Raw genomic sequence first — 27,308 nt, forward strand, 5'->3', positions numbered from 1 at the left:
GGTCCAAGGACCAGCGGCAGTGCCCAGGAGCTAATCAGGAACAGATCTGTACCCCACTCCACCACTACCTGCTGATTCAGTCTGCCTTTTAACAAGAGCCCCAGCAGACCTGTCTGCACCTGATAATTTGAGATGCAAAGGACCCGTGGCTCAGCCTCAGCGGCCTGTATTTGTTGCTGTTATGGGGCTGCCCAAAGGCCACTGCCCTTCTGTTGGGAATGAGACCTCAAATCTTCTTTGAAGAGCCCCCCTCCCCAAGGCACCAATTCCCATGGGACAGAGCAGAGCAGGCCCCAGGGTCCAGGTGTGAGCTCAGCCTGGCCAATCAGTACATTTCTTCCCTGGGCCAGAGAGCTCTGCATGGCCCAATTCAGGCCATAAGAATCTAGTTAGGAAACTTCCTGTGAACTGTGGGGAGTGAGAAGCTCTCTTTTCCCACCAGACTCGAACCTCAGACAGAAGACTGGAGCCATCTCATTACCATCCGGAACCCAAAGGAGGAAGCCATCAGACAGGCAGAAGGCCTTGCGTGAGCTCCTGGATCAAGCTCTACCTGAAGCAAGACACTTCATCTCTTTTCTGATTACATAAGTCAACAACAACTATTATTATTACAAATTATTATTATTTTGCTTCAGCCCATTTTAATTATGGCTTTTCTCTCTTATTTCTGAAATGGGAATAATAATGTTCCCATTTCCTAGGTCTGTTGTATTAAATGAGATGAGTACTGTGATCTTTAGGAGCAAAGCCCTGGCAGCCCACTTCCTCATCTGACCCTCACTCCTACCTCAAGAGGTTGGTGGCTCAGATTTACCACCACTATTCAGATGAAGAGGAGGAGGTCCTGCTCCGCCTAAAGCCACAGAGCTCCCAGGGAGTCAGCACTTGAATATAACACTTCCAAGGCCAAGCCCTGGTGACTTTCCACCTGGGCAGGTCCCAAGAACACCAGTGAACTTTTAACAAGTGCCTATGGTGTGCCAGGTTGCCCAGAAGCAGCCAGGGAGGTCCCTGAGCAGGAGGAGGAAACTGCATTCGGGCCTCGGGGGCACAGCACGCTTGGTTCACTGCCAGAAAGCACCCCCCACCCCTGCCAACCAAAGCTTCCCCTCTTCGGAAACCCACTGGGATCTCAACCTGAAGGAGCAAGACGAGCTTTCAAGAGCTTCCAAGGAAGGTGGGGCTTGGGGATGCACTCCACACACATGCCCCCTCCTGCTTCTGAACCACCGGTGCCTTTCCCAAGAGACAAGACCCTGCACACTAGGAACCCACCATTTTGCTGGGGGAAATGTGTTGCTCCTGAAGAAATGACCAAAGAGGACAATATACCGAGTCACACCCAGTCCCCGACCCACCTACTCCGGGCTGGGTACCCCAGTCCCAAGGGCTTACTATGTGCCAGCACCCCTCGGGGCTCCAGAACTTATTGATTCCTGTTCTCATGGGCCATACCCTCTGGTGTGACTTCTGCAGTGGATCTAGGGAAACAGGCATGATTTTATTGAGCTAACAACATCAAAGACACTGGGGTTCAGCGAGGGAAAGCCACTTGCCTACGGTCACACAGTAAGAGGGTGGAGAGGCAGAGTTAGAACCCAAGTCAGCCTGTGGAAGACACCTTTCAGGCGGCTGCCACGGCATACAACACCTTCCCCAGTCCAGGACTGGTCCCAGGATGTGGGGTGAGCTCCCAGAAGCCCGGTATGCCTCAGTGTGGTGGAGGCTCTCCTCATCTCTTCCTTCGGGAGAGACATCTCAGTCTGTCTCCCAGCCTTGTAGCCAAGGCTGGCCCTGTGAGCTGAAGGGGTATAGGCCCCTCCCAGGCCCGTCCCCCATGCCGTCTATTGTGCCAGTCCCAGCCTAAGGACAGTAACGCCCTACGCTAGAAATGTCTAGAGCACTCAACTGGGCCCCCGCGTGCCTGCCACAGACCTACCCTCTCTCCAAACCAGTGTGAGGACTGGACCGACCCTTGTGGTTCTTGCTAAGATGGCAAGATACATCAATCACCAGGGAACTTTGTTGTAAGCAACAATCACCAGGGAACTTTGGAGAAATAAAGGCTTATAACCTACAAGACCTGGGAAACTGCACAGCACACCTGGGGCTACACAGCGTGGCCGTGGGAAGAGGGAAGGGGGCACGAGAGAGCGCACGGACCAGGGGTTCTGCTTTTGTGGGGGTCCAGGGTGGGCGCCTAGGGGTTCAGGGCTCACTCTTTAGTGTTGAATTTAAAACGTAAGAGCAGGAATTTAAAAGCACGGGAAGAGAAAAGACAAGTGGCCCAAATGGTCAGTTACCGAAATCAGTCAAGATCTCTAAAACAAAAGAGCCTCAACCGTGGAGGAGGTGGCCCGGCTCTTTGTGTGGCTGACAAATTTGTTTGCCTCTTTGAAATGAACGCCTCGGCAGTCAGAGCTGAAGTCGGGCACTGGCATTATAGAGACAAAACAAAACCAAACCAAACCTGCCAGGGCTCACAGGATGCCATCTCACACCCATTGAAATGGCTACTATCAAAAACAAAATAAAATTAAGAAAACAAAATAACAAGTGTTGGCAAGGATGTGGGGAAATTAGAATCCTTTGCACTGTTGGTGGGAATGTAAAATGGTACAACCGCTCTGTAAAACAGGATGGCAGTTCCTCAGAAAATTAAAAATAGAATTACCATATGATCCAGCAATTCCACTTCTGGGCGTATGCCAAGGAAATTGAAGGCAGGGTGTCTGAGACACATTTGTACACCCTTGTTCATGGAAGCGTCATCTGCACTAGCCAGAAGGTGGAGACAACCCAAGTGTCCATCAGAGGACAAAGGGTCTATACATACGATGCACTATTATTCAGCCTGAACAAGGAAAGACACTGTGACACATTTTACAAATGTGTAAAATTTGTAATGATGAGTCTTGAAGATGTCATGCTAAACAAAGTAAGTCAGTCGCAAAAGGGTAAATACTAGGTGTTTCCACTGGTAGGAGATATTCGAGCAGTCGAATTCAGAGACTGAAGGACGGTTGCCAGGAGCTTGGGGCTGGTTGGGGGGAGGGAAAAATAAAGAGTTCATGTTTTCTGGGGACAGAGTTCACTTTAACAAGATGAAGAGTTCTGGAGGTGGACGGTGGTGATGGTCGCACGATGTGACTACTTAATGCCACTGAACCAACACACTTAAAAATCGTTATGATGGGGGTGCCTGGGTGGCTTAGCCAGTGAAGTGTCTGACTCCCTATTTTGGCTCAGGTCATGGTCTCAGAGTCGTGAGACTGAGCCCTGTGCTGGACGAGGAGCCTGCTTAAGATCCTTTCCCTCTGCCTCTCCCCAAAACCCTTCCTCTCTTTAAAAAAAAAAAAAAAAAAAAAAAAAAAAAAAAAAAGGTATAATGATGGGGAAGGGGAGGGGGTGGCTCAGGTTTCCAGCTATGGAACCATAAGTCCCAGGCGGAGTTGTCCCATTGCTATGTTGTACGCCTGAAACCAATGTAACGCTGTGTCATCTCTACTTCAATGAGAAGAACTGTTACAATGTTGGTATCTTGTGTATTTTACCACAATTCGGAACCTCCTATACCTTCTCTCCTCCCCCATCGGGGACCCTAATGATGGTGAGGCCACAAGAAAAAGGGAGCCTGGGCCCAACGACCAGAAACACCTGCCCTGAAATTGACATGAACCAGAAACGAACACTGTCATTCAGTCATCGACTAAAGAGGCCGGTTATGGTGACTGGCTTTACTCTGCCCTCTCCCCTGGGCAGAGCTGACGGATCCACGGCTTAGACGCCTGACCCAAGCTCACACAAAAACTCTCTGGGAAACAAGAAAAGAGAATCCCAGAGACTGAAAGTCATGAGGATGGAGCCCTGTGCGTGGCCCTCCCGAAGAGCCCCGAACCAGCCCCCCAGGCCTCACTGCTCATGCTGCTCTCTCACCATGGGCGTGCCAGGAACTTCTCTCTCTCTACTCAAGTTATTGGCAGGCTTGATGGCAGAATGATAATTGGACACTGTAGCCTGACTATTTTTCCTTTTCGTGATCTCCGACCATCCCTGCCGCCCTCTTCCATTCAGGCAACAGTCTCAGATAAGTGATGAGCCAGGAGAAGGCAATGAACAAGCTGGTCAGATTCTTGGCCTTTGAGTTGCAAATCCAGGAAGAAACAGACTTAGAGGGATACATGCAAAAACCAGGCTGTCCAGTCCCCAGATACACGGCAACTCCCCAGCCCCAGGGAGCAGCAGAAGTCAGGGAGGAGGGGAGAGCAGGGATGCTGGAGGGTCCTCAGGGAAGGCCTGGGTCCCTGGACGGGGCTGGTGGTGCTGAGACCCATTGGGAACCCCCACACAGGCCTGAGGCATCTGAAAGCAGAGGGGACTTGTGCTCATCCTTCCTCTTGGGTGGAGCTAAGAAAAGGGCATGATGCTTTGCAGAAATGGCTGCCTGGTGTCTTGTCAAGTGAACCTGGGAGTCTGAGGCTGTGTGTGTCCCTCCAAGTCCAAGAGAAGCATATGTTCCTGGCACACCCGAGAGAGGGCCAAACCAAGACAGGCAGAGGAGTACTGAATCCAAGCAGTCCGGCTTCTGAATCTATTATCTCAGCAATTATGCAACAGTCTCACAGAGAGAGTATGGGGGAAACAACTTAAATATCGAGGGATAGAAATGTGTATCTATTATTCTTGCAAAGAACCTTAATTAACATCAAAGCTAAGACCTAGACTCTCAGGACTGGTGACATGGGCCTTCCTCCTCGGCCCAGTCTCTCTCTCACCCCATGCTCCCGGCCATCTGTGGGGTCCAGGCTCCCTTTGTAAGGAGAGTCTGGGCTCCAGAAGCCCAAGAAATAGTGGTGCCTCTTAAGCTCCAAGTCACTGAAAGGCCCAGCCTCCCAGGCAGAGCGAGGCTTCTGCAGCCTGAAATTGAAAGTTCCCTCCAACATCACCATTGTCTGCTCCTCGGTTCCTGGTGGGATTGTGAGCAGACAATGGGGAACTGGCAGGCCTGGTAATTAGCGGTAATTGTTTATAATATCTGGGCGGCTGCCTGATTTCCCATCCCAGGGTGCCTCGCTGGCTGCCAAGGAACCAGGCAGATGCCCCAGAAGCCCTGAACGGGTTATCACATCCTCCATGGGGTTGGAGGAAGGAAGAAGGGATAGTGGCAGGTTCCTGCTGGCCTGAGGGTCGACTGTATCAAAGATCTCACTACACCCTGGGGTCTTCCCTGGAGTAAGACAAAAGGCAGAGGACACAAAGTCCAAGCTGGTTCTAGTTCTGGTCGCCTGCTTGCTCTGTGATCTCTGGTAAGCTGCTGGCATCTCTGTGCTTAAACTGTCTCATGTGCACACAAGACCACTCCCACCTCCCTCTTGGACAGTGTGCAGTGATGCCACCCATGGCTGCCTGTGCTGTATCAGCTTTAAAAGTTTCAAAAATCTCTGTTCATAGGGCCCATTCGCAAAAGGGTGAGAGAGAGTCTGCTGGATTAAATACCATACACGTGCCAGTTCCTGAACATGTCTTGTATGTAGTAGGAACTCAATAAATGTTCTCTGTCAGGGGCACCTGGGTGGCTCAGTGGGCCAAAGCCTCTGCCCTCAGCTCAGGTCATGATCCCAGGGTCTTGGGATCGAGCCCCACGTCGGGCTCTCTGCTCAGTGGGGAGCCTGCTTCCCCCACCCTCTCTCTGCCTGCTTCTCTGCCTACTTGTGATCTCTGTCAAATAAATAAATAAATAAAATCTTTAAAAAAATGTTCTCTGTCACACCCTTCAGCTGGTCCCAGACCGGGAAAATACAGTGGCTGAGACAGACCTTGGATTCCAGTGCTGTGCAACCTGGGATAAGTTTTGTAACCACTCTGAGCTGCTGTTTCATTTCCATGCAATGGGGGATAAACTGGGATCACTTTACTGGGTCGCGGGGAGAGTCAGCGAGGAGGCGCAGGCAAGGTACTCGGCACGGGCTCCAGCACACGACATATGCTGGGTGAATGAATGCGGCCTCTGCTGTCTGCGCTGGGAGGACCTCTCCTCCCTCGCCATGGTACTTTCATGGCACTTCTGACTCCAGACCTGTTTGGAATTGCAGCATCTGGATGCCTAAGACCAAGGCCAGGCTCTGAGGAGGTGTGTGTGTTGTGTGGGGGGTGGGGGGGCGAGTGAGGGGAGGATGGATTGGGGGGGGATATGGAGGAGGACCGCAGCGGCTGGTCCCCCCCCCCCCCCCCCCAAGGACACACACCAGCCGCATGGGTAGAGGCCCAGGCCTGAAACAGGATTACAACCCCTGGGCCGCTGGCCTTTTATTTTGTGTTAATGGTGAAATAAGATTTCCTGCATTTCAAATCTTGTTTGTTTTGTTTGCAGAACTGAAACCCATTTGTCTTTTTATTATTAACCTTTGAGCTCCGTTTGGCTGGAGCTCTGTGGATTTTCTGTGCTCTCACAGTTAAAGAACTAACTGGGTTACTTGGGGGCTGGCTCTTCTCTTTTCCGGATGGATCACCTATGTCAACTGCATCCGAAATTAAAAGGCTGCACAGCCCTCGTGGTGATTATAGGTTATGTGACTCTGAAAGGTTTTAGTGGTTTACGGGTTCGCTGTTCTCCCATTCACTGTCTGCCCCCCTGTTTCCTCCCATCCATCCGCCCTCCCACAGACCCGCGGAGCCTCCACTACACTCATTTGCTATCATGCAAACTAGACATTCCTAAAAATCACTCTGCAGGGCAAAATCCTCCCAGAAGAAATCACGGAGCTTTGGGGGAAAACAGGGTTAGGGGCACACCAGCCAAACACTATGTCAGTATCATGTACACACACACACACACACACACACACACAACACAGGAACATAGTAAAAACAGTCTTTAAACACATTAAATGGTTACGAAATGCATACAGACTACAATAAATACGGTGCTTTACCGAGGCAATGACCTAAAAGTTTGCTTGTGGAAATGAGTGCCGGAAGGATCGCAGCCCACGAGCTGCTGTGAAGTGGCGGAGGAGGGCTGTCTGAGACGGGGAAGAGAGCTGTAAGGCCCAGTGGGCAGGGGGCAGGAGCCGCGGGAGCAGGGAGCGGCTGGAGGGCTGTATGGGTGCTCCCACGTGGGGGCTGTTTTCAGCGTTCCCCTCGTGTTTCTCAGAATGAAACGCACCTCAGCAAAAGCAAAATCTGTATTGTGCTCAAACTATTCCCTAATACTTCAACTGTGTTGGAACAAATGCACGTTTTCAAAACAAGCGGTGTTGCAGAATTGGCTGTGTGCCAGGAGACACAGAATCCACAATCCCAACTCCAACTCCAGCTTCTCAAGCACCCAGATGTTTCCACACCTGCCCCCAAGCACATGAGTGTGGCTCGCGGGCCTGATGCCAGGGATTTGACTTTTTAATTTATCCAATAAATAACAGAATGGGAAACCAAGGCATAGAAATGTTACATAACCCCAAGATCACTCTGCTAGAAACTGGCAGTCTGGCTCTGGAGTGCATCTGCTTAACCACTCTGCTCTGCTGTGTCTACACGCCCCGGGGAGAGCGTCCCCTTGCCCAGAGCCGAGCCCCAGGGTCTGTAGTCTGGGCTCCCGGTGGGTTAGGCAGGCCTGGATTGGGAGCCCCACCCCACATGCCACGCCCACCCGGCTTGTAGCTGTGGAGACACATTCTTCACCTCTCTGAATCCGGGTTTCCGTTTTGGTGAGGCAGGAATGAACGACAGGGTGCCCTTCAGTGCCGTTGTAAGTACTAAGCAAGATGAACTTCTGAGAACTCAATCTGGCACAGCCAAATGTGCCATAAATACTAGTGTTTACAAAACAGAACAAAACAAACCCCCGTGTCTCCTAGCTCACAGCCCCAGCCAGTCCCGGTCCATCCTTCAGGCACGAACCGTTACAGAGCAGAGGTGGGCAAGGGAAAGGGGGTCCCAGCCACCCGCCGGACCCCTGGGGCCTTTGGTGACCAGGGAAACATAGACTTGGCAAAAACATGACCCTGAACCCAGCTGAGGTGGCCACGCACCAGTTCCCACACCCTGCTTTCCAGGGCTGTGGGCACAGTGACCCAGATGCCCAGGGAGCTGGATGTCAGTGACCCAAACGCCTCAGGACAACACGGGACAGAGGGAAGGGGACAAGAGGCTTTGGGAGCTGGCTTCAAGAGCTTCTGCGACCCAGAGAAGATGCTGAGGCTGTGATTCTGTGTGATGGAGGTTAAGGAAGGGCAGGAAGGAGTGGAATCTGGGGGTGCTCCTGCTCATAGCCCCTACCCACTATCCATCAGAATTTGCAAAATATCACCTGTAGTCCAGGTCCTAGACTGGGCAGCACTGAACTAGATACACCCATGACCATTAACGACCAAGTGGAGGCTGCCGTGGGGGGCAGAACAGACCGTGGAAGCCGCTGTCGCAGCCAGAGGAATGGCTGACCTCGCCGTTCCCCCCTCCTCTGCCCACTCCCAGGGCAGACATTACTAGTCAACCTCCACACTCCTGCCAAGGCTGGACAAGGCTCCAGAATCATCCTCTGCACAACATTCCAGGCAGCCAGTATCAATTAGCTGGAGCTGGTGCCGGAGATGAAGCCTATGTGCCAGTTCTGAGCTGAGATCTGGAGGAGGAATGAGTCAGAGGGTGGAGAGGGAGGAGAGGTGGGAAAGGCAGTGCCAGGCAGAGGAAGCGAAGGCCGAAGCACAGACCGGCAGGGGAGACGGAGGGAGGTGCAAGACGTTCAGGGCACTGGAGCAGGGGGCACATGGTTGGGGCCTGGGGGAGGCTGGCAGGGACCAGCAGAAGGAAGCGCTGAGTGACAGACTGCGGAGTCTCGACAAGGGAGACTCGCGAGCACGCAGGCAAGAGTGATGAGTGGCCTCACCGGGGTGGGGGGGGGGGGGGGGGGGAGAGAAATGGATGAGTCAAAGACAGTTAGGAATAAACTGGAAGAGCCCAACGGGGGGCTGGATATGGAAATGGAAAGTGAGAGGGGAAGCGGCCTGGGAGAGCCCCAGGTCTCTGGTTTGGGCAGCCTGGAGGCGCCAGTGGCGCTGTTTGCTCCTTCCCCACCACCCCCTCCCGACCCTCCCCTCATCCGCGCTCACGGACTCTCTGGGACTCTCACTGCCAGTCCCTGCGCTCCTCCTGCCTCTAGCAAGCACTGTGCTGCAGGGAGGGTAGCAGGGTCCCCAGAAAGCAGCCACCAATCCTTAAGGAAGGAGGGTCAATTGTGACTACTTCGGCTCCCCCTACCGCCGGGGGACGGCGCTGGGGTGCACGGTCCACCTGGCTCCCAGAGTCCCTATAAGCATCAAGCTCTAGCCTACAGTGGCAGCTCGCTTCTTAAAGCCCATGTTTCTGGATGCCTGCTCTGCTCCGCTCCTCTCACACGCTCCTCCACCGTGGTTTTCTGGAATCATCCTCAAGTGAATGACTCGCACTCAAATCCACCTCTCGGGTTTGGTTCTGGGGAACCCTAACTGTAGCACTCACCAAGGGAGCAGCTCAGGTTCAGGGGGTGTGTGGGAAGGCGCTGTTCTCGTGGTCCTTTCTCAGGGGGCTTGAACCCCTGCCCTTTATCTGGAGAGACGGGACTGCTGGAGGAGGGGTGGCGAGCTCGGATCTCCCGATCCCAGAGCTGTTCTCTTCCATCCTTAACATAGAGAACTCCAATTTTTCCACCGGGCAGAAAGGGGCTCTGGGAAGGAAAGCCCCTCCCCAGCCCCAGGAGACAGACCAGGGTCGGTCCGACCTGCTGAGATCTTGGGAGGGAAAACATGAAGGGACTCCCTGAGCCACCACACCACCCTGAAGTGCCCGCCTCCCGAAATCCTGATGAATGCAACCATTAAGTGTCAACCAGTGAAGTGTAAAGCTCTTAACCAGTCAAGTGTAAAGATTAAGGGCAGATTCCAAGGCCCAGATCTGAAGCCTGGCATATGAAGCCACTTACTGGATGAGTGACCTTGGGCATGTTCATTAACCTCTTTTGGCTTCTGTGTCCTAGTCCGTAAAATGGGGACATTCGCAGTCTTGGCGTCATCAGGCTGTTGTGAGGATTAAATGGGCCAACACATATAAAAGCACTTCGCACAGTGTCTGCCCAGAGCAAGTGCCTGGTAAGGGATAGCTCCAGAACATGACTCCCACCGCCAGGGCCTCTCAGCCTCCATGTGCACACAAGCCCCCAGGAGAGCTTGTAAAGCTTCAGCTTCCAATTCAGGAGGTCTGGGGTGGAGCCGGAGACCCTGCATTTCTAACCAGCTCCCAGGGGATGCCGTTGATGCCGGACTGGGGGCCACACTGGGAACCGCAAAGGCTGACGTCACTGCCAGCTACCACCATGCAGCCTGGAGCCCAAGGAGCTTCAGTGACAGAGCGGCCCCACCCATACGCACCCCATCCCTAGCCCAGAGACCTGGTGAGGATGCAGGGTTTCCTATGTTCTCTACGCCTGTCCTTGGAAGCTCTTAACTCACTGTGAGTTGCTCGGTCAGTGCCAGGCAGGGCCTCCCAGGTGTCCAGCCCAACTGTCTAGCACACCGTAGGCACTCAGTCGCATTTGCTGGAAGAAAAACCCCTGCGCCCACTTGCAGGAATACACACGCCAGTGAGCCAGGGCACAGGCAGACAGGTCCAGCAGCGCCAGGGGCTGCGGGCTCGCAGGGGCTGCTCTAGCCCGCTGGCTCGGCGTAAGCCTCAGCTGGGCTGGCAGGAGCCCAAGGGGAGGACAGTCACACCCCTTCCTATTTCAGAGCCTGGCATCTGGGTCCCACCAGTACCCAAAATACCTCCAGAACAAGGAGGAGGCCGGCCACAGCTCCACGTCCCCCGGTCCTTTCTATGCCCCTTCCTTGCCCCGGTGTTAGGTGGAGTGGTGGAGCCTGGCTGGGCTCCATCAAGACTCTCCCCTCTGCTGGAGCCGGTACCCTCCAACCCACCTGACCCTTCCTCAGCTGGGCTCAAGATAGCCACCCAAACCTTCTGACAATCCTAAATGTCACAGCCAACATCAAGGCCGTGCTTGCTCTGTGCTAAGTACTTTGCAGACACAGCTGCATCTGGGGCAGCCCCTGTATCCAGCAAGATACAGCTGGACACAAGGAGCAAAATACCCAACTAACAGGGGCGAACCAACAAGGAACAACAAGAATCACAGCCAACAATAACAGACTAATAGTGCCTGCTAGTGCCAGCCTCTGTCCTAAGCGCCCATACCTGTGTTAATTCACGTAAGCCACACAACAACTCTGAGAGTCTCTGTGTGCTACTACTGTCCCCTTTCCACAGATGAAGAAACTGGGCTCACAAACGGGAAGTAACTTCCCCAAAGTCACATAGCTACTAGGAAGCAGAAATGAGGCACTAACCAGGCCTATCTGACTCTAGGGTCCAGGTTTGGACTCTAACTCAGACTTTCCGGTCCCTTAAAGCACATTGTAACAGATGACACAAGAGCCACCTCCCAAGCACCTGTCCTGTGCAGACATCAGCTCATTTCTCCTTCACGATGCCCTCCTATGCTGCTGTCCTTGGACAAGTCACAGGGCTTCTCGGAGCCATCCGTAAAATGGGGCTCTGGGTTTCACCCCCTGATCTTACTCCCCACACCACACCACCCTCCCCCCGAGCTGCCTATGAGACCAACAGACCAGATGTTTCCCAGCCTCCTGACACTTAAGAGGCCAAGAGATGTGCCCAAGGCCACCTGGTGGTCACTGGCAGACCCAGGACTAGGACCAAACCTCCTAACCCTCTGGAACTCAGCAGAGACCCACTGCTACCCCGAGGCCTATGATACCTTCCTCCAAGCATTGCTGCCTTGCCAAATTTCTCAGGTTGAAGAAAACATGTGTTCCCTTCCTCCTCCTCCTCTTCCTCTCCCTCCCGCCTGTCCTCCTCCTCTTCTCGCCCTCCGGAAAGCCTCCCTAGGAGGTGGGTGGAATGCAGCATCTGCCAAGGCAAGGCCATTCACAGAGGCCGGAGATGCCCAGTTTAGGAGGGGCTGGGGGTGGGAAGGCTTCCAGCCAGCAGGAACCCCCCGCTGGGAGGTAGCGCAGAAGGTGGCGGCCGAGCCCCAGCCCTGGGCCCGCCCTGGTGTCTGCGCCTGGAGAGGCCCCTTAGCCAGTGCTGTCCAACGGCACCGTCTGCGAGGGCAGACATGCTCTATACCCGCGCTGTCCCAAACAGCAGCCACGGGGCACGCACTGCTGAGTGCTTGGAACATGGCCAGCACGGTGGAGAAACAGAATATTTCATTTCATTCCATTTAAATCAATTTACATTTCAATAGCCACATACCTGGTGTCCACTGTACTGGACCCTCCCCAAGCCCCAGTGTCCTCATGAGGGTGATGAGAACCCCCACGACCCTGGCTGAGGACAGCTAAGACAAGGGAGCGATGTGCTGCCACGGAATAAGCCCCCCACCGGGAGTCACGGGACTCGAGTTCCAGACATGTTAACATGCTCTGTGACCCGGGACGAGCTCCCCAGGCTCTCTGAGTGCCCTGGTCATCTGTACAATGAGAAAGTCACTTGCGAGCCAAGTTTCTTTGCTAAGAATCCATGGATGGGCTCTAGGGGAATCTGGGAACCCGCTGGAATTATGAGAAGAGTATGCTTGTACGACTGTGTGCGAGAATGAGTGTGAGTGTATGTGTGAGAGAAGGCGTGTCGCTGTGTGTGGGAATGAGTGCGACTCCATGACTGTGTGTGTGTGTGTGTGTGTGTGTGTGTTACGGTGTAGGTGCACATATTTCTTAGGGGAACGAAAGCCCAAAACTTGCCCAAAACTCTCAAAGAGCCCATCATTGTTGCAAAGACGAGAACCTGCAGTCTAGAATATGTTCCCTCAGGCAGCCCTTAAGAAACGGAGTTTCGGGCGCCTGGGTGGCTCAGTGGGTTAAGCCGCTGCCTTCGGCTCAGGTTATGATCTCAGGGTCCTGGGATCGAGTCCCACATCGGGCTCTCTGCTCAGCAGGGAGCCTGTTTCCTCCTCTCTCTCTCTGCCTGCCTCTCTGCCTGCTTGTGATCTCTCTCTGTCAAATAAATAAATAAAATCTTTAAAAAAAAAAAAAAAGAAAAGAAACGAAACGGAGTTCCGAGCTCCACTCCCAGAGGCTCGGACTCAGGGCATGGGGTCTGCAGTCTGGATCGGGAACAAATACCCTGGGGGGCTATGTACCGTCAGGGGAGAGAGAACCCGGGCGAGGACACGGTCCTATCTAATATTTCGTGGTCTGACGTGTGTGAAACTCCTTATCCAGCAGGAATCTGTATCTTTAAAACCAATCATGATTTCAGAAACTAAGAAAGAGCAAAGAGTAACATCACGATAAAACCCCTCTCAAACCCCTCTTTATTTCTCAACACTGACATGCAGCACTCACATGCCAACGCTGTCCTCCGCTCTCTGTACGTGCGAACCCACGGAGTCCTCACAACACCCCCTCTGAGGCCGCCAGCATCAGCCGGTTTGACAGACGGGCAAACGGAGGCGCAGAGGAGGACTCGCCCAGGGCCGCGCGGCCAGTGTGCTCTGCTGCCCCCTTAGAGCTTGCGTGCTTCGTCGTCTCCCTTCTGCAGGCCTGAGGCTGAGCCAGGGCTCCGGATGGGGTGGCTCGGCCCCTCCCACCCACCCCCACAAGGGCCCACGAGAGTCAGCAGGGCTGACAGCGGGCCGGGCCCCACACTCACTTGCCCTCGGAGCCGTAGCTATTCATGCTGTCTTCAATGGACTCGTGGCTGGCCTGGCGCAGCGTCCGGCTGGGCATCTCCACCGCCAGGCCGGTCTCCGTGCTCCTCTGGATGGCTCCCTTCAGCCTCCGGCTGTCCCCTTCTAGGCGGAGAGGCCAAGAGCAATGGGGAGAGAGACAAGGTACGGGAAGGGACAGAGACACAAGTCGTCTGGTTAGTGTCTGGACCCTCCCAGGGTCGGCCCCCACCCCCAGTCCCTCCTCCTACCACCAGCCTCACCCGCGGCCCCTCCCTGGGCGGCTCTGCCCTTCACACCCACCCCACAAGAAGCAGCGCAGGAGTCCTGGTAACAGCCGGATTCATTTACAGCTATGTTTCCCCCCTTGGATTCACCTCCCCCCTGCGACTCTCTACAGGTCATGTCTCCTCCTCCTCCCCAGTTACTCTTTATTGAGCACCTACTCTGTGTCACACTCTGTCGCATGCTTTGCTTGCATTTGGACCAGGTTTTCCCCACCTCAGCACAACCGGCAGTTTAGATGGGATCCTGCTTAGTTGTCGGGGACGTCCTGTGCATTCTGGAAGGTCGATCGATATCCCCGGCCTCTACCTACCAGACGCTAGTAGCACCCTCCAGTCTAGGGTGGCCATCTAGAATGTCTCCAGACATTGCCAAATATCCCCTGGGCGCGGGGGTGGGGGGAGCAAGTCACCCCAGATGAAGGACCACTGATTTAGACCACAGGCTCTGAAACCAGCCTGCCCAGGTTCAAGTGTGGATCTCTTTCTCACTGGCTGTGAGACTTTAGGCAAATCACTCAGCCTCTCTCTGCCTCTATTTCCTCAACTGTACAATAGGAGAACAACAGGCTTACAACGAATGGCCCTCTGCCCTTACTCTTCCCTCCCCTCAAATACCCTCTCCTCTGCTAGCTTCCCTTCTGTAATCAAACGTCATCTTAGATGACCTTCCTTGCCATTCTCTAGCCCCTGCCACCCACCCCGCATCCTGTCGCCCTGATCGGGCTTTCTTCCCAACACCACGCCAGACATGTCTGTGCATTACTGGCTTACTGGCCAGTTTCCTGCCCAGGGCAGGTGAACTCAGGACATGGTATTCTGCTTTGTTGACCGTTGAAGCCCCAGGGCTAAGAAGAGGGCCCCGCCACAGCACGTGCTCAGTTAATAACTGCTGGCTGAATCGAGGTCTGCCCTGAGAGTGGTCTTACTCCTCAACCCCCGCATGAGAGAGAGGAGTCTGTTCTCCCACTTAAGCATCAAGGACACAAGACACAGAGGCTAAGCCACTTGTCCACACTCATAGAGCCAGAAAGGGTAGGGGGGTGACGGCACCAAGAGTTGAGCCAGGAGGGTCTCTCTGCTCCACGCTCCACAGCCCGGTTTATCAGGGTGGGTTTTACATCCCTGGCACCTGGCAGGACTGCGGGTGCACTAGAGGTGGGGCTAGGTCTTTAGGGAGAGCTTCCCCAGGTCTTGACAAAGGCTGAGACAAGCTCATAAACCTCAGGGGCTTCCTCAGTGCTGGCTGGTCAACCCGCTGGAGAGAAGCCGTGTCACCCAAATCCCACCATCCTGCTCAGCAAGAGGTAAGGGCCCTGGGGCTGCATGCCAGGAGGCAGAGCAAGACCAGGACACCTCCCACTGGCCTGCTCCTCCTTCCCTCCCACCCACCCACCTACCCACACACACTCACACATACACTGTGTTTCTCAGTGTGTGTGCCCACGTTTGTCTCCCACATGCATCTGCATTATTCAGGCACAGAGATGTCCACACACTCAGAAAAATACATGGTCGCACACACACGTGCAGGAATACACATGCAAACACAGAGCACACTAATGTATGGCTGAGCATTGGTATTTGTGCGTTTCCGTGAGTCTCCATCATGCTGTGCTTCTAAGGCTAACTGGGTATGTGCCAGTCATACACACAGATGCACAGCCATAAGAAGTATACGCCAACCCACTCAAGAAAGCACACAGAGAAACCGACACTGTGCATTTCTGTGTGTGTGTCACCTGGGTGTTTCTGGACATGTGGGGGAACACGTGTGTCCCTGTCTCTGTGCTTCCCTTCATCCTGCCATTTGCTCTTTCGCTAAGCTGTATCTGCAATCCACCCAACCACTTCTATGCTCCTCTGTGTGTAGCAGGTGCTAAGACAGAGTAAGATCCAGAACCACACACATGCTCACTCAGCAGCACAGACTCACAAGCACAGAGAGATGTCCCCCAACTCACACACACACAGTGCAGACATATGTCCAGGGACGAACCTCACTCCTCCACATCGGGGGTACAAACCCACAACCCGGCACCCAGCAGGCAGGCTGCAGACACCCGCCTCGGCTTTCTACTTCCCTACAGAGCCCTGTTCTGGAGATTCACGCTGGTTTGTCCCGGCCCACTAGGGTCTGAAACATTTCTCTTGGAAGAGGAATAACCAAAGCATGACCCAACTCAGTCCCCATGGGGGCTAAGGAGGTGCTCTGGAAAGGTGTGCTTCACATCTGTGTGGCATTCTTCAGGACCAAAGCATTTCACAGCCAAGTACCCTATATGGGCCTCAGGTGAGGCTGGTGTTGCAATCAGGTGGACTGCAGATACAGCTTAGGGAAAGAGCAAATGGTGGGATGAAGGGGAGCACAGAGACGGGGACACACGTGTTCCCCCACGTGTCCAGAAACACCCAGGTGACACAGGGGCAGGCACAGAGTCCCAGCTCTGCAACCACTGGTGGCCAGACCTTGGGCAAGTCAGGCAGCCCCATGGAGCTGTTGGACATCTGCCACAGAGCCTGGCACATAGTAGGTGTGAAACAGAAGTAGCCACGGTGACTGTGGAGTAAGACCTCTCAACACTCCCCAAATTGGCTCACACCAACCATCTTCCATTTCCCGCAATTTGCCACCTTCCCCACCGTGGGCGTCCCCAATCTGGTACCCAACCCCACCAAGTTCTGCCATCTACTCTCAGCCATCTCATCCTCCATTGGCCATCTCCCGATGACTCCGTCAAGGTCCCAAAGTGACTGTACCAATGCTTTCTCTCCCCAGCCCGTCACCCCAACCAATGACCTTTCCCCCCACTTGGCTGAAAAGATGTGTCTCTGTGACTTGCTCCTTCTCACTTCCAACCTGCATCATCCTCAGACCTTTCAACACGCCCCTCGACCTTCCCCTGCTCTCTCAGAGGACAGAGCAGGAGGGGGTGACCCTCTCCTGGCCGAGGCTGATCCACCACCTGTTCTCCTCATCCCACCTCCTCCCACCCGCACCAGGAACGCATCCTCCCATTTGTCCTCTCTGGGCCTTGGATCTGCCACCTCTCCCTCTTCTGGTTCTTTCCACTCCTCCTTTAAGTCTGCTCAAGGCTCCGCTTCTTCCACCACCCCCTTCAAACAGCAAACTCCTTCTGAGCACAGACAACCACATGTTGCCATTTTGGGCAGTGTGGCTTCCATTCCATTCACACAGTTTCCTGAGCCAGTCTCCAGCGGCTGCTCGGGACCAAGGAACGAGGACAGGGCCTCGCCTCAGCCCCCCCGCTCCTGTACTGGGATGCTTCCAATTCTCACAGCACCCGTCTACTGAGTGCCTCTGGTCTGGTGTGCCACTCACAACTTCACGAAGATGTGAAATGTGCTTCCAAGGGCTGGTTTCCACTGATAAAGTGCCCATGGACGGAAGACAAAGAGGTGCTTCAGCCTCTGCTTTGGGTCCATCAGGTCCCAGGAAAAGACCCAGGCTTGACCCGTTGTAGCAGACAGTGCTGACGCTCCGCCCAGACCTCACAGATCTCCCTTTTTCCCACTCCTGTGACCCCCTCCCCCAACTGGCTCCTGAAAGCCATCTACCTGCCAAACTTTCATTTGTTTCTCAGTCTTACTTGGGGCTACTGAGCCCACACTGCCCCCCGATAGACAGAAGCAGAAGTGCCTGGAGGTTTATAACATGTGATCCCCCTAGTCAAAGCCTAAATGGAACAGGAGAAGGAACCCTCAATTCAGGTCCTATGCCTCAAGTCAGAACAACTCTGAGGCATTACATAGGCTCCAGAGGAACCCAGTGGGGGGCGAGGGGCTGAAGCTGCCCTTGTGGGATCTGCCTGACCCCACACCCCACGTGCTTCCTGCTTCCTCAGTCTCCTGTGGGGGCACTTCCGTCAACGAATCTCATCTCAGCATACTTTTTGGGGAAACCTGACTTAAGATACCTGCCTTGACTGGCACCCTAAGGAAGTCGAAGTTCAAAAATCTTTGCACTGGTGGGTTCCAGCATCACAATGGGAACACCGTTCCCTTCATGAATGCGGTGATAAAAAGAGCTGGTGCATAACGAGAGGGGGCATGGGCGAGGGGAGCAAAGGAGAAGCTACGTTGTTCCCGGTTATCACAGTGCCTCACTGGAAAGGTTTGGAGTTTGAGTCCTATAGGCTTTGGGCACCAACTGTAGCCGGCTACTGTAATGTACAAATAAATGGGAGTTTGGATGACCCACTTTTGGCCACCCACTCACAACTTGCTGTACCCAAAACTTGAACTGAGCAGCTTGAATTTTCTCCCACAGGGTCCTAAGTATCCCTCTTCTCCCGATTTGCACGGTGGGGTGGTAGTGCAGAGTGTGAACAGCAACAACTTGGGGTACCAACACCACTGTGTGCTGAACACCGTGCCTCACGCTGGAGCTAGGACAGTATGAGTGGCATGGTCCCTGCCTCCATGGGGCTCACAGTTCCGAGTGGGAGGTGGACCCTGAACAGATGATCGCACAATTAATCACAAGTGCTGTAAGTGCTTTGGAGACCAAGTACAAAATGGAGTGACAGCACCCATTGGGGGGACCGTGGGAGGGGGACTAATGCATGCTACTGATTACTGCAGCCTTTGAATTAAATCACCTCAGATTTCTCCTTTGACTTCCCTGACAGTAAATTTTATGAATCTCCTCCGGTCCCTCTGACTACTGTCTCCATCTCTATACATGAGGCCCTCAGTCATGCAGTTCTTGGGTTCTCTCTGTCTCTAGACCTTGCCCCCTGATGATGTCATTCCCCTCCCACAACCTGAGGACCATCCTATGCAAATGAATCCCACCCCCAACCTGAACCCCTTAACTCTGGCCAGAGCAATACTTCCGATGGCATTCTGAGCATCACTGCCTGGGTGACGAGAAGAATCCCAGGAAGCAACCTGGCCAAAACTAAACCCACCTCTGGTCCTACTTCCCCCAATCAACTCAGCTACCCAGACTCAGAATCCCCTCGGGACCTGACTTTTCCCCCTCTCTCGTCAAACGGCAGGTCTTATAAGGTCTTTGCACATAAGAGCTCTTATCTCTCCCCTTCCTTGTCCATTTTCACAGCCAACCACCCTGATTACCTCAAGTCTAAACTATGCCAGCAGCCTCCTAACTGGTCTCTCTGCTTCCAACCCACCCACCCAACAAGTCATTAAGAGATTAACCATCTTAAATTATCACTTCAGACAAAGATATTCTACTCCCACTCATTTATTCTACACAAATAGTCACAAAAGTACACAAAGATATGCATGAAGAGGTTCCCCATGTATCATTTACACCAGTGAAATGCTGGAATTAACTGTCCATTGGTAGGGGACTAGTTTACTAAATGACCCATCTCCACAATAAAATACTGTATAACAGTTAAAACAAATCATCTAGGGGTGCTTGGCTGGCTCAGTCAGGAGAGCATGCAGCTCTTGATCTTGGAGTTGTGAGTTCGAGCCCCACACTGGGTGTAGAGATGACTTAAAAATAAAATCTTTAAAAAAAATAAAATAAAATCTTTTTTTTTTTTTTTAAAAAAGAATCATCTGGATTTTACACACACAGTGACACAGAAAGACTGCCTCAACATATTGTTAACAAAGTACACTGCAGGACACTATGTAAATCATAATACCATTTTTGTAAAGCTATAGATAGCTTATATATATTTGGGAGGAAATCTGGGAGGATATGAACTGAACTGTTAATGGGGAATAACTGTAGGGAGAAACACTGTCAGAAGAGGGGTATGACAGATGTGTTTCTGTAACTTTCAAATCCAAGTACTACAAGATCTATACAGAAAAGTGCACAAGGGGCGCCTGGGTGGCTCAGTGGGTTAAAGCCTCTGCCTTTGGCTCAGGTATGATCCCAGGGTCCTGGGATCGAGCCCCACATTGGGCTCTCTGCTCAGCGGGGAGTCTGCTTCCCTACTTCTCTCTCTGCCTGCCTCTCTGCCTACTTGTGATCTCTGTCTGTCAAATAAATAAATAAAATCTTAAAAAAAAAAAAAAAGAAAAGTGCACGAACTCAAAGCATACAGCTTGATGAATTTTCACAAAGCAGACATACCTATATCACCAGCACCCAGATGAAGAAACAGAGCACTGCCAAGACTCCCAAAGCCCTCTGTGCCCCATCTTCTGGTCTCTCTCACTATACAAGGGAAGCCACTATGGTGATCTCTAACACCAAATATTAGTTTTGTTTCTGAACTTTATAAGGCAGAGAATGGCCTTTTGGGGAGGGGGAAGCTGGCTTCTTCTGCTCAGTGTTATGGTGAATGTATAAGATCCAGTCACATTGTGTGTAGTTGTAGACACTTATTATCACTGCTATACAGATTCTACTGTATGAATATAGTACAATCGATTTATCCATTGTATAATTTAGGGCTTTTTTTTTTCAGTATGGGGTTATTAGGAACAATGTTGTTATGATTACTTCGGTGCTTGGCCTTTAGGGAAGATTCAGACACATGTCTCAGAAATATACCTAGAAACAGAACTTCTGGGTTATAGGGCAAGCATTTGTTCAGCTGCCAAATGACTTGCCAAAGTAGTTGTACCAAGTTACACTGCAACCAGCCCATTGGGAAAGTTTTATTTCTCTTTTGTATGTTTCTATGACCTTTGAATTTTTTATAGTTAAATGTATTAATTCTACATATAAGTGAAGGTGAAATATAAATTTATAAGTAAATCACTTCAATCATGCCATGATCTTATTTAAAACCTTGGAATGGCTCCCCATTGCCTGTCAAATTAGGTTCAACCTTTGCATCCAGGCACTCAAGACGCCATCATCTGATTCCTAGCCCATCTGCTACTGGTCTCCCCCATTCTTCACACCTCAGATACATTCTCAGCAACTCCTCACCTTGGTTTTCTCTCCTTTATTTTCCTCCCTTCCTCACCTTCTCTATCAAAATTCTAGCTATCCTCCAGAGCTAAATTTTAAATAACACAATTTACTCAGCACTCAGCAAACTCAGGGCTGTTATGAAGATTAACTATAACAATAAAGTAATATAATAACACTAACATTTAATCTTCAGGATGTCCTAGGTGGGAGGTGGCATACCACAAGCACTTGATAAAGATGGCTATTACTATTATTATTACCACCCTGTCAGATGTTGTGCCCAGTATTTTAAGAGGCATCACAGCATTTAACTGTTACAATAAACTGTGAGCAAAACAGTTACTGCCCCATTTTATAGGAGGAGAAAATAAGAATACAGGAGGCTAAGGAACACTTTCAGGGACACACACCTACTAATGACAGTGGTGGAATTCAAACCCAGGTCTTTCAAACTCCAATAACCATGTTTTTAATGAACCACTAAACTAAACCCACTAAGCTCTACCACAGAACTCAAATGTCATCTCTTCCACAAAGACTTCCCTGATTAGACTCCTGGAGTCCCAGGGGGCACTTCCTCTTCACCTCTCCTGAAGTTATCTACTCCACTGAACCTTGAAACACAGTTCTTAGTCAAACTATGTCTACAGTGTAAGCTCATTCCTCCCTTACTTCCCTTCAGCACCAAGGACAGTGCCCAATATGTCTAATCCCCATGAACAGTGTTTAATCACGATTAGGCAGAGAGGCATGCAGGTGAGGGGTTGGGGGGCCTGCTCCCTGCTGAGCAGAGAGCCCAATGCGGGGCTCTACCCTAGGACCCTCAGATCATCACCTGAGCTAAATAAATAAAGGCAGAGGCTTAAACCACTGATCCACCCAGGTGCCCCAAAACTGGCTTTATTTTTAGGACGTGCCGCCAAGAAAAATGCAAATCTTCCAATTTTAAAGAAAACAAGTAAGTTTCACTCAGGTGTTTATACCTGAATATAAATGTGTTTAATGTACTTTCTCCCAAAAACAAGCATTCATAAGGAACGAGATAATAAAACAATCATAAAGATAAATTAAAAATTAGAGTAGATACCATCATTCTTAGAACTTACCCTGTGCTAGGCTATAGATAGATAGATAGATAGATAGATAGATAGATAGATAGATAGATATAATTTAACCAAAACTCTGAGAGTCAAGTGTTGGGTATCTTAATTTTACAAAAAGGAACCAGGCTCAGAGCAGTTTAGCTACCTATCCAAGTTTACGCCAGACAAGACAGAGCTAGGTTTTAAACCCAGATCTGTGTGAAAGCAGATCCTATACTCTTAACCACTAGAGATTCCAAGAATGTGCTGGTGGGAGGTAGAGGGAGGAAGGACTACAACTATTCTCCACTTTGACATTTTATCGAAGATGGGTCTTCACAGCTGTTCTCCAGATGAGGAGCCCAAAGCTGAGAGAGGTTCTATGACTTACCCCAGGTCCCCAGGCTCTAAAAACCCCTCACCACCTCACTGACCAGAGTGAATTCCTGTCTCTGTGAAAGGCCCACTACAGATCCATATCACAGTCTGTGAAGTCCCCTGGACACAAGAGCTCTGGGACAGTCTGTTATTTTAAACCAGGATCGGAGAAGTATCATGGCCCCTGGGACTCACTGCTCCCCCTACCCACTAGCACTGCCCTTCTTATTCCTCTGAGATGAATACCCTGGAAGCTGGTGCCTCTTCTTCCTTCATGGTCAACCTCTCCCTGGACTACTATTCCAAGTGACTTCAGCTTCATATGTCTCCCTTGCCCATGCCTTAAAAGTCATCGGAAAATCAAGGCTGAGATGACATGCAAGCATTCAGACCTCCTTAGGCCTGATGTTGCCTCTGGCTGTCTCCAAAAACAGGCCAAGGAAGCATAAACCCTGATTGAGGGCGCTTTACCTCCCCCTCTTCTCTCCAGAGCTGTCAAAATCTGTCATCCATTAAAATCATAGAAGATTCCATTTGGAGGGAACTTGGGATCATCCAGACTAATATCTTCCTGTGTAGAGGGGCAACTGAAGTCTACAGAGGGACATGCGGCAATGACTATGTTGAAATTAGAATTCAGGTCTCTTCACTGTCAACCTCTCAGTCCCTTTCACCATAAACAGCCATTCACTACTATTTCTGAAGCATGTCCAGGAAATAGCAAAGTCTACTCTTGCAGAGTAGTGACTAAAACCATGAACAATGGCGCCTAATGGCCTGAGCTGTATAATTGGGCCTGGTCACTTTATTAGTAATGTGATCTTGGGCAAGTTACTTACCCTCTCCATATCTCAGTTTCCTCCTCTCCAAAAAAAATGGAGAAAACAATGGCAAATTCCTCATAACATTTTTATGAGGATAAAATGAGTTAATATTTGGTAATTAAAAAAAAACACTTAGAACAAGGTCTGGCACATAGTGCTATTAAGTAAATGACATATAAGTATTTGTTAATTAAGTAAACTGTGTCTCCACGCCTCCTTCTGGGGACTCAAAATCAGCCCTACTCTGTATCAGCAAGGTCACAGCCTTAGCTCACTCCCTAGCCTTATCTTGCCTGGACTGCTGCAATAGTCAATGAATGTAGAGGCTCTCAAACATCCACCTAGAGACCAGTGCTGATCTGACAGCTGGAATACATTGGGAACTTAGCTAAAAACCCAGTTTCCTCTGTCTCCTCTCCTGGGGATTCTGTTTCAGGAGGCCTAGGGTGGGGTCTGTGAATCTGTAATTTCAGAAGATCCCCAGGTGCCCCAAATGCCCGGTCAGGTGGTCAGCCTCTACTCCAACTAGTGTCCCAGCACCAGAGCATTATCTTCTGCCAGTTCCCCACCCTGTGGCCTGCATGAACTTTCTAAACCTCAATCCTGAGTATGTCATCTCTTTGATTAAAAACCTCCAATCATACCTCAATGCTTGCAGAATAAATTCCAAAGGCCTTAACACAAACTGCCTTTTGGATCTGCTTCCAATCTACATTCTCAGCCTATTTTTTCCCTTTTCTCCAATGTGCTTTCCATTCCATTCACACTGAATAATTCAGGTAATTCCAAACATCCCATGTGACCAACTACCCCCAAATGTCTTGCCAATCATCCTGCATATAAAACTCTCACCATCCCCTTCTCTTCTGGAGAAAGATGCTTTTAAAAACAATTGTTTGGGGGCGCCTGGGTGGTGCAGTCACTTAAGTGTCCAACTCTTGGTTTCTTTTCAGCTCAGGTCATGAGCTCAGGGTCGTAAGACTGAATCCTGCACTGAGCTCTGTGCTCAGCAGTCTGCTTAAGACTCTCCCTCTCCCTCAGCCCCTCCCCTAAAATAAATAAATAAACCTTTTAAAAAGAAAAAACCTGTTTGTTGAATTGCTGTGTGTGTGTGTGTGGGTGTGTGTGTATACACACATGTATATATAATATATATGGAAGTGTACAATTATATGATGTACAATTTTAAGTGTATAACTTAATGAATATTACAAAGTGCACTCATCTCTAGAACCAGCACCCAGATCAAGAAACAGAACCTTGCCAATGCCCCAGAAGCCCCTCATGAGCCATGATTACTTCTCCAAGAGTAGCATTATCCTGACTTCTAACACCGCAGGTTAGTTCTGTCTCTTTTGTACTTCTGTATAGACAGAATCATCTACTGTATATTCTCCAAGGTTGACTTCTTTAACTCAACCTTGTGTTTTTTAGTCTCATTCACACTAATTGTTTCAATGCAGCTCATTCATTCTCATACTCTTATATGTCAAAACTCTACTGCTGATGAAACTGCTAATATCCAGTTTAGGGATATTACCAAAGGCTCTGCCAAAGACATTCTCATATATGTCTTTTCTTGACCATTTGTGCACTTTTTCTAGGCACAAACCTGGGGGTGAAATTAAGGATAAGCATTTAAAACGCTTTTTAAATGAATTAAGCATGATGTGGACTGGAAAGGTTAACACAGATTATCCTTTACCAGGAAGCAATGTTCTGAAGAAATGAGGCTCAGAGCTAAAATATTTTGGGAAGAAAGATGTGGGAAAACTGCTGACCAACTGTCTATCTGGCTCACATTTATATTCCCCAAATGTAACATTTGTTAAGTAAATGTGTAAAGGGCAGACAGCACCCAAGACAGAAGAGGGAGGGGCAAAAAAGGCCTGGAACTCAGTAAGCATTCAATAAATGCTGCCTATTAAAATTAACTCTTTAAGGGTCATCGGCCAATGATTCACTGATACCACCTTTCATACACTGTCATTATTTCATTGATTCTAAGACACACAATTTTAAGACTTCTGAAATTCAGATGTGGATGACAACCAAGGGCACATCTGTTAAATTCTGACGTTTTATTTCTTGAAGGTGTATAAAATAAAGTTGTGACGTGGAAGTGAAGGTCTCTTAGGGCCATTACAGAACAGGAACTGAATAGACCTACGTGCTGGGAACTGTCCGTGGTGCTGACCCAAGTGCTGAGGTCCTGCCTTGCCTGGGACAGAGGTAGCTCACGAGGAGGGAAGATCTCAGGACAAAGCGACTCCCACCCCATGTTCGTTTTTAAGCCACACTTCCTTTCCACCTGCTTAATAATGTCTCAGATTCCACCCTTTCACGTAAAGACAGGAACTCCCACTTACCGAGCTCCCAGAGCTCAACCTACGTTACCTCATTTAATCCTCAAAACCACTACTGTTTTGATTTCCAGAAATGAAAGTTGACTCAGGGAGGTTAATGAACCTGCCCAAGATGGCAAAGCTGTTAAGTGGGAGAATGATCTCGGTTCAATGCAGACCCAAGTGTAATTTGCCCTTTAGGCTGTTTTACACTGAAGGGATGAGAGGAGAGGGCTGTGTGTGAATTCCTCAGAACGTTGTCCAAGAGGATACATAGGGGGAAGTGGGAGAGATCATAAAGACACAGACTGAAATTGGTGGGAACAAGGAAGGCAAAGGGCATGTGATAGGAATCTGAGAACACTAGACAGGGAGAGTCTAAAGATTCTGAGAGAATTAACTGGGTAAAGTATATGAATGTGCCTTGTAACTCTAAAGAGTTCTGCCCCTGGAAGGAAATAACTGTTCTCATTTGTCTGATGAAATATGCATTTATGGAAGCTCATTTCCTATCCCATGCTTTTCCTGGCCTTGGAGATTAGAAGAAGACTTGTCCTTAAGGAGCTTACAGTTGGCAGAGAGGGATGGGGAAGATAACAGATAAGTAACTGTCATTCATTCAACAAACTCTTACCAAGTGCCTATTCAATGCCAGGGCCTAAGCAGGAGACTCCTAATACAGATGAATTAAACCCAGACATTGTTGAAACTCCCAGTCTATGGGGAGACAGACAAGTAAATGGGCAATTATAACACAAGCTGTTATAATTACAACATACAATAGTTCAAGGACAGAGATATACACATGGTACTGGGGAACAGAGGAGTAATTAATACAGCACTGGAAGTAGAGGCAGTGCTTCAGTTTTAAGAATTATTATTTCAATACTGAGTTATATACTTGGTTGCAAATAAAATCATAGTGAGATTTTTATCGTAGATGCAAATGCTACCTTCTGGGAGTTTACAAACAAAAGCCATATTGACAAACATGTAGGGAGAAGGCAAAGAGGCAGAACCAAAATGTCAACTGAGGACAAAGAACTCTGAATGCAGAGTAAATGCATTTGGGGAAAAAGGGATCCCACACTTATCAGGATGGTCACTGGAAGGAAGACAATTTATAGCCCCCACATGTGGCTTCCTTTCCCCATGAAGCCATTCCCAACAGCCCTTGGGGCAAACCAAGCAAGCTCTGGAAGAAACTGGGCTGTGGGCAAAAAGGTAGAGTCTATGATCCCATCTGGCACTGGGAACCCTCACAATTCCAGAACCTGCCCCAAACCTATACTACAACTCTTACATCACAAACATACCAGGTGGTCTGTCCACACTGCATCACTCATCATTAACCAAACACAGCTCACATACTTCCATCTTCTTAAGAGCACAGGCTTAGAAGCCAGAATAACAGTTCAGGATTTGCAGCAGCCTTCTGCTACTTTCTGAATAATAAAAGAGAAATAATAGAACCCACTTCTCATTGTTGTAATATTGATCAGCTCTCATTAGGTTATGCTAGAGTAACAAAAGACGCCCAGATCTTAGTGGCTCACAAAATAAATTTTAGTGCTTGCTCACATGAAACATCCCTTACGAGTTAGCTGTGGCTGTATCCCATGAATTCTTCTGGAATCCAGGAGGAAGGAGCAAACCCTATCTGGGACATGCTATCTCATGGCAGAGGGGAAACAGAAATGATGAAACCGCGAGGCAGCTCTTCCAGTCGCTGTGCTTTTCTCTATGTATATTTAAGCATGTTTAAGAATATACAAAAGGATAGATAAGAAATATGACC

General features: G+C 50.2%; 1 protein-coding gene across 2 annotated transcripts in view; it reads right to left on the minus strand.

Moving 5' to 3' along the window:
• Nucleotides 1–27,308, minus strand: part of RIMS4 (regulating synaptic membrane exocytosis 4) — a 58,243-nt gene that overhangs the window by 5,702 nt on the left and 25,233 nt on the right. Inside the window, exon 2 of one of the 2 annotated variants that reach the window (XM_059407078.1) lies at nt 13,705–13,846. In XM_059407078.1, the coding sequence (XP_059263061.1) occupies nt 13,705–13,846 (142 nt within the window). The remainder of the gene's footprint in view (nt 1–13,704; nt 13,847–27,308) is intronic. The other variant, XM_059407079.1, reaches the window with a different exon arrangement.

The sequence above is a fragment of the Mustela nigripes genome, chromosome 7 (genome assembly GCF_022355385.1).
Source record: "Mustela nigripes isolate SB6536 chromosome 7, MUSNIG.SB6536, whole genome shotgun sequence".
NCBI lineage: Eukaryota > Metazoa > Chordata > Mammalia > Carnivora > Mustelidae > Mustela > Mustela nigripes.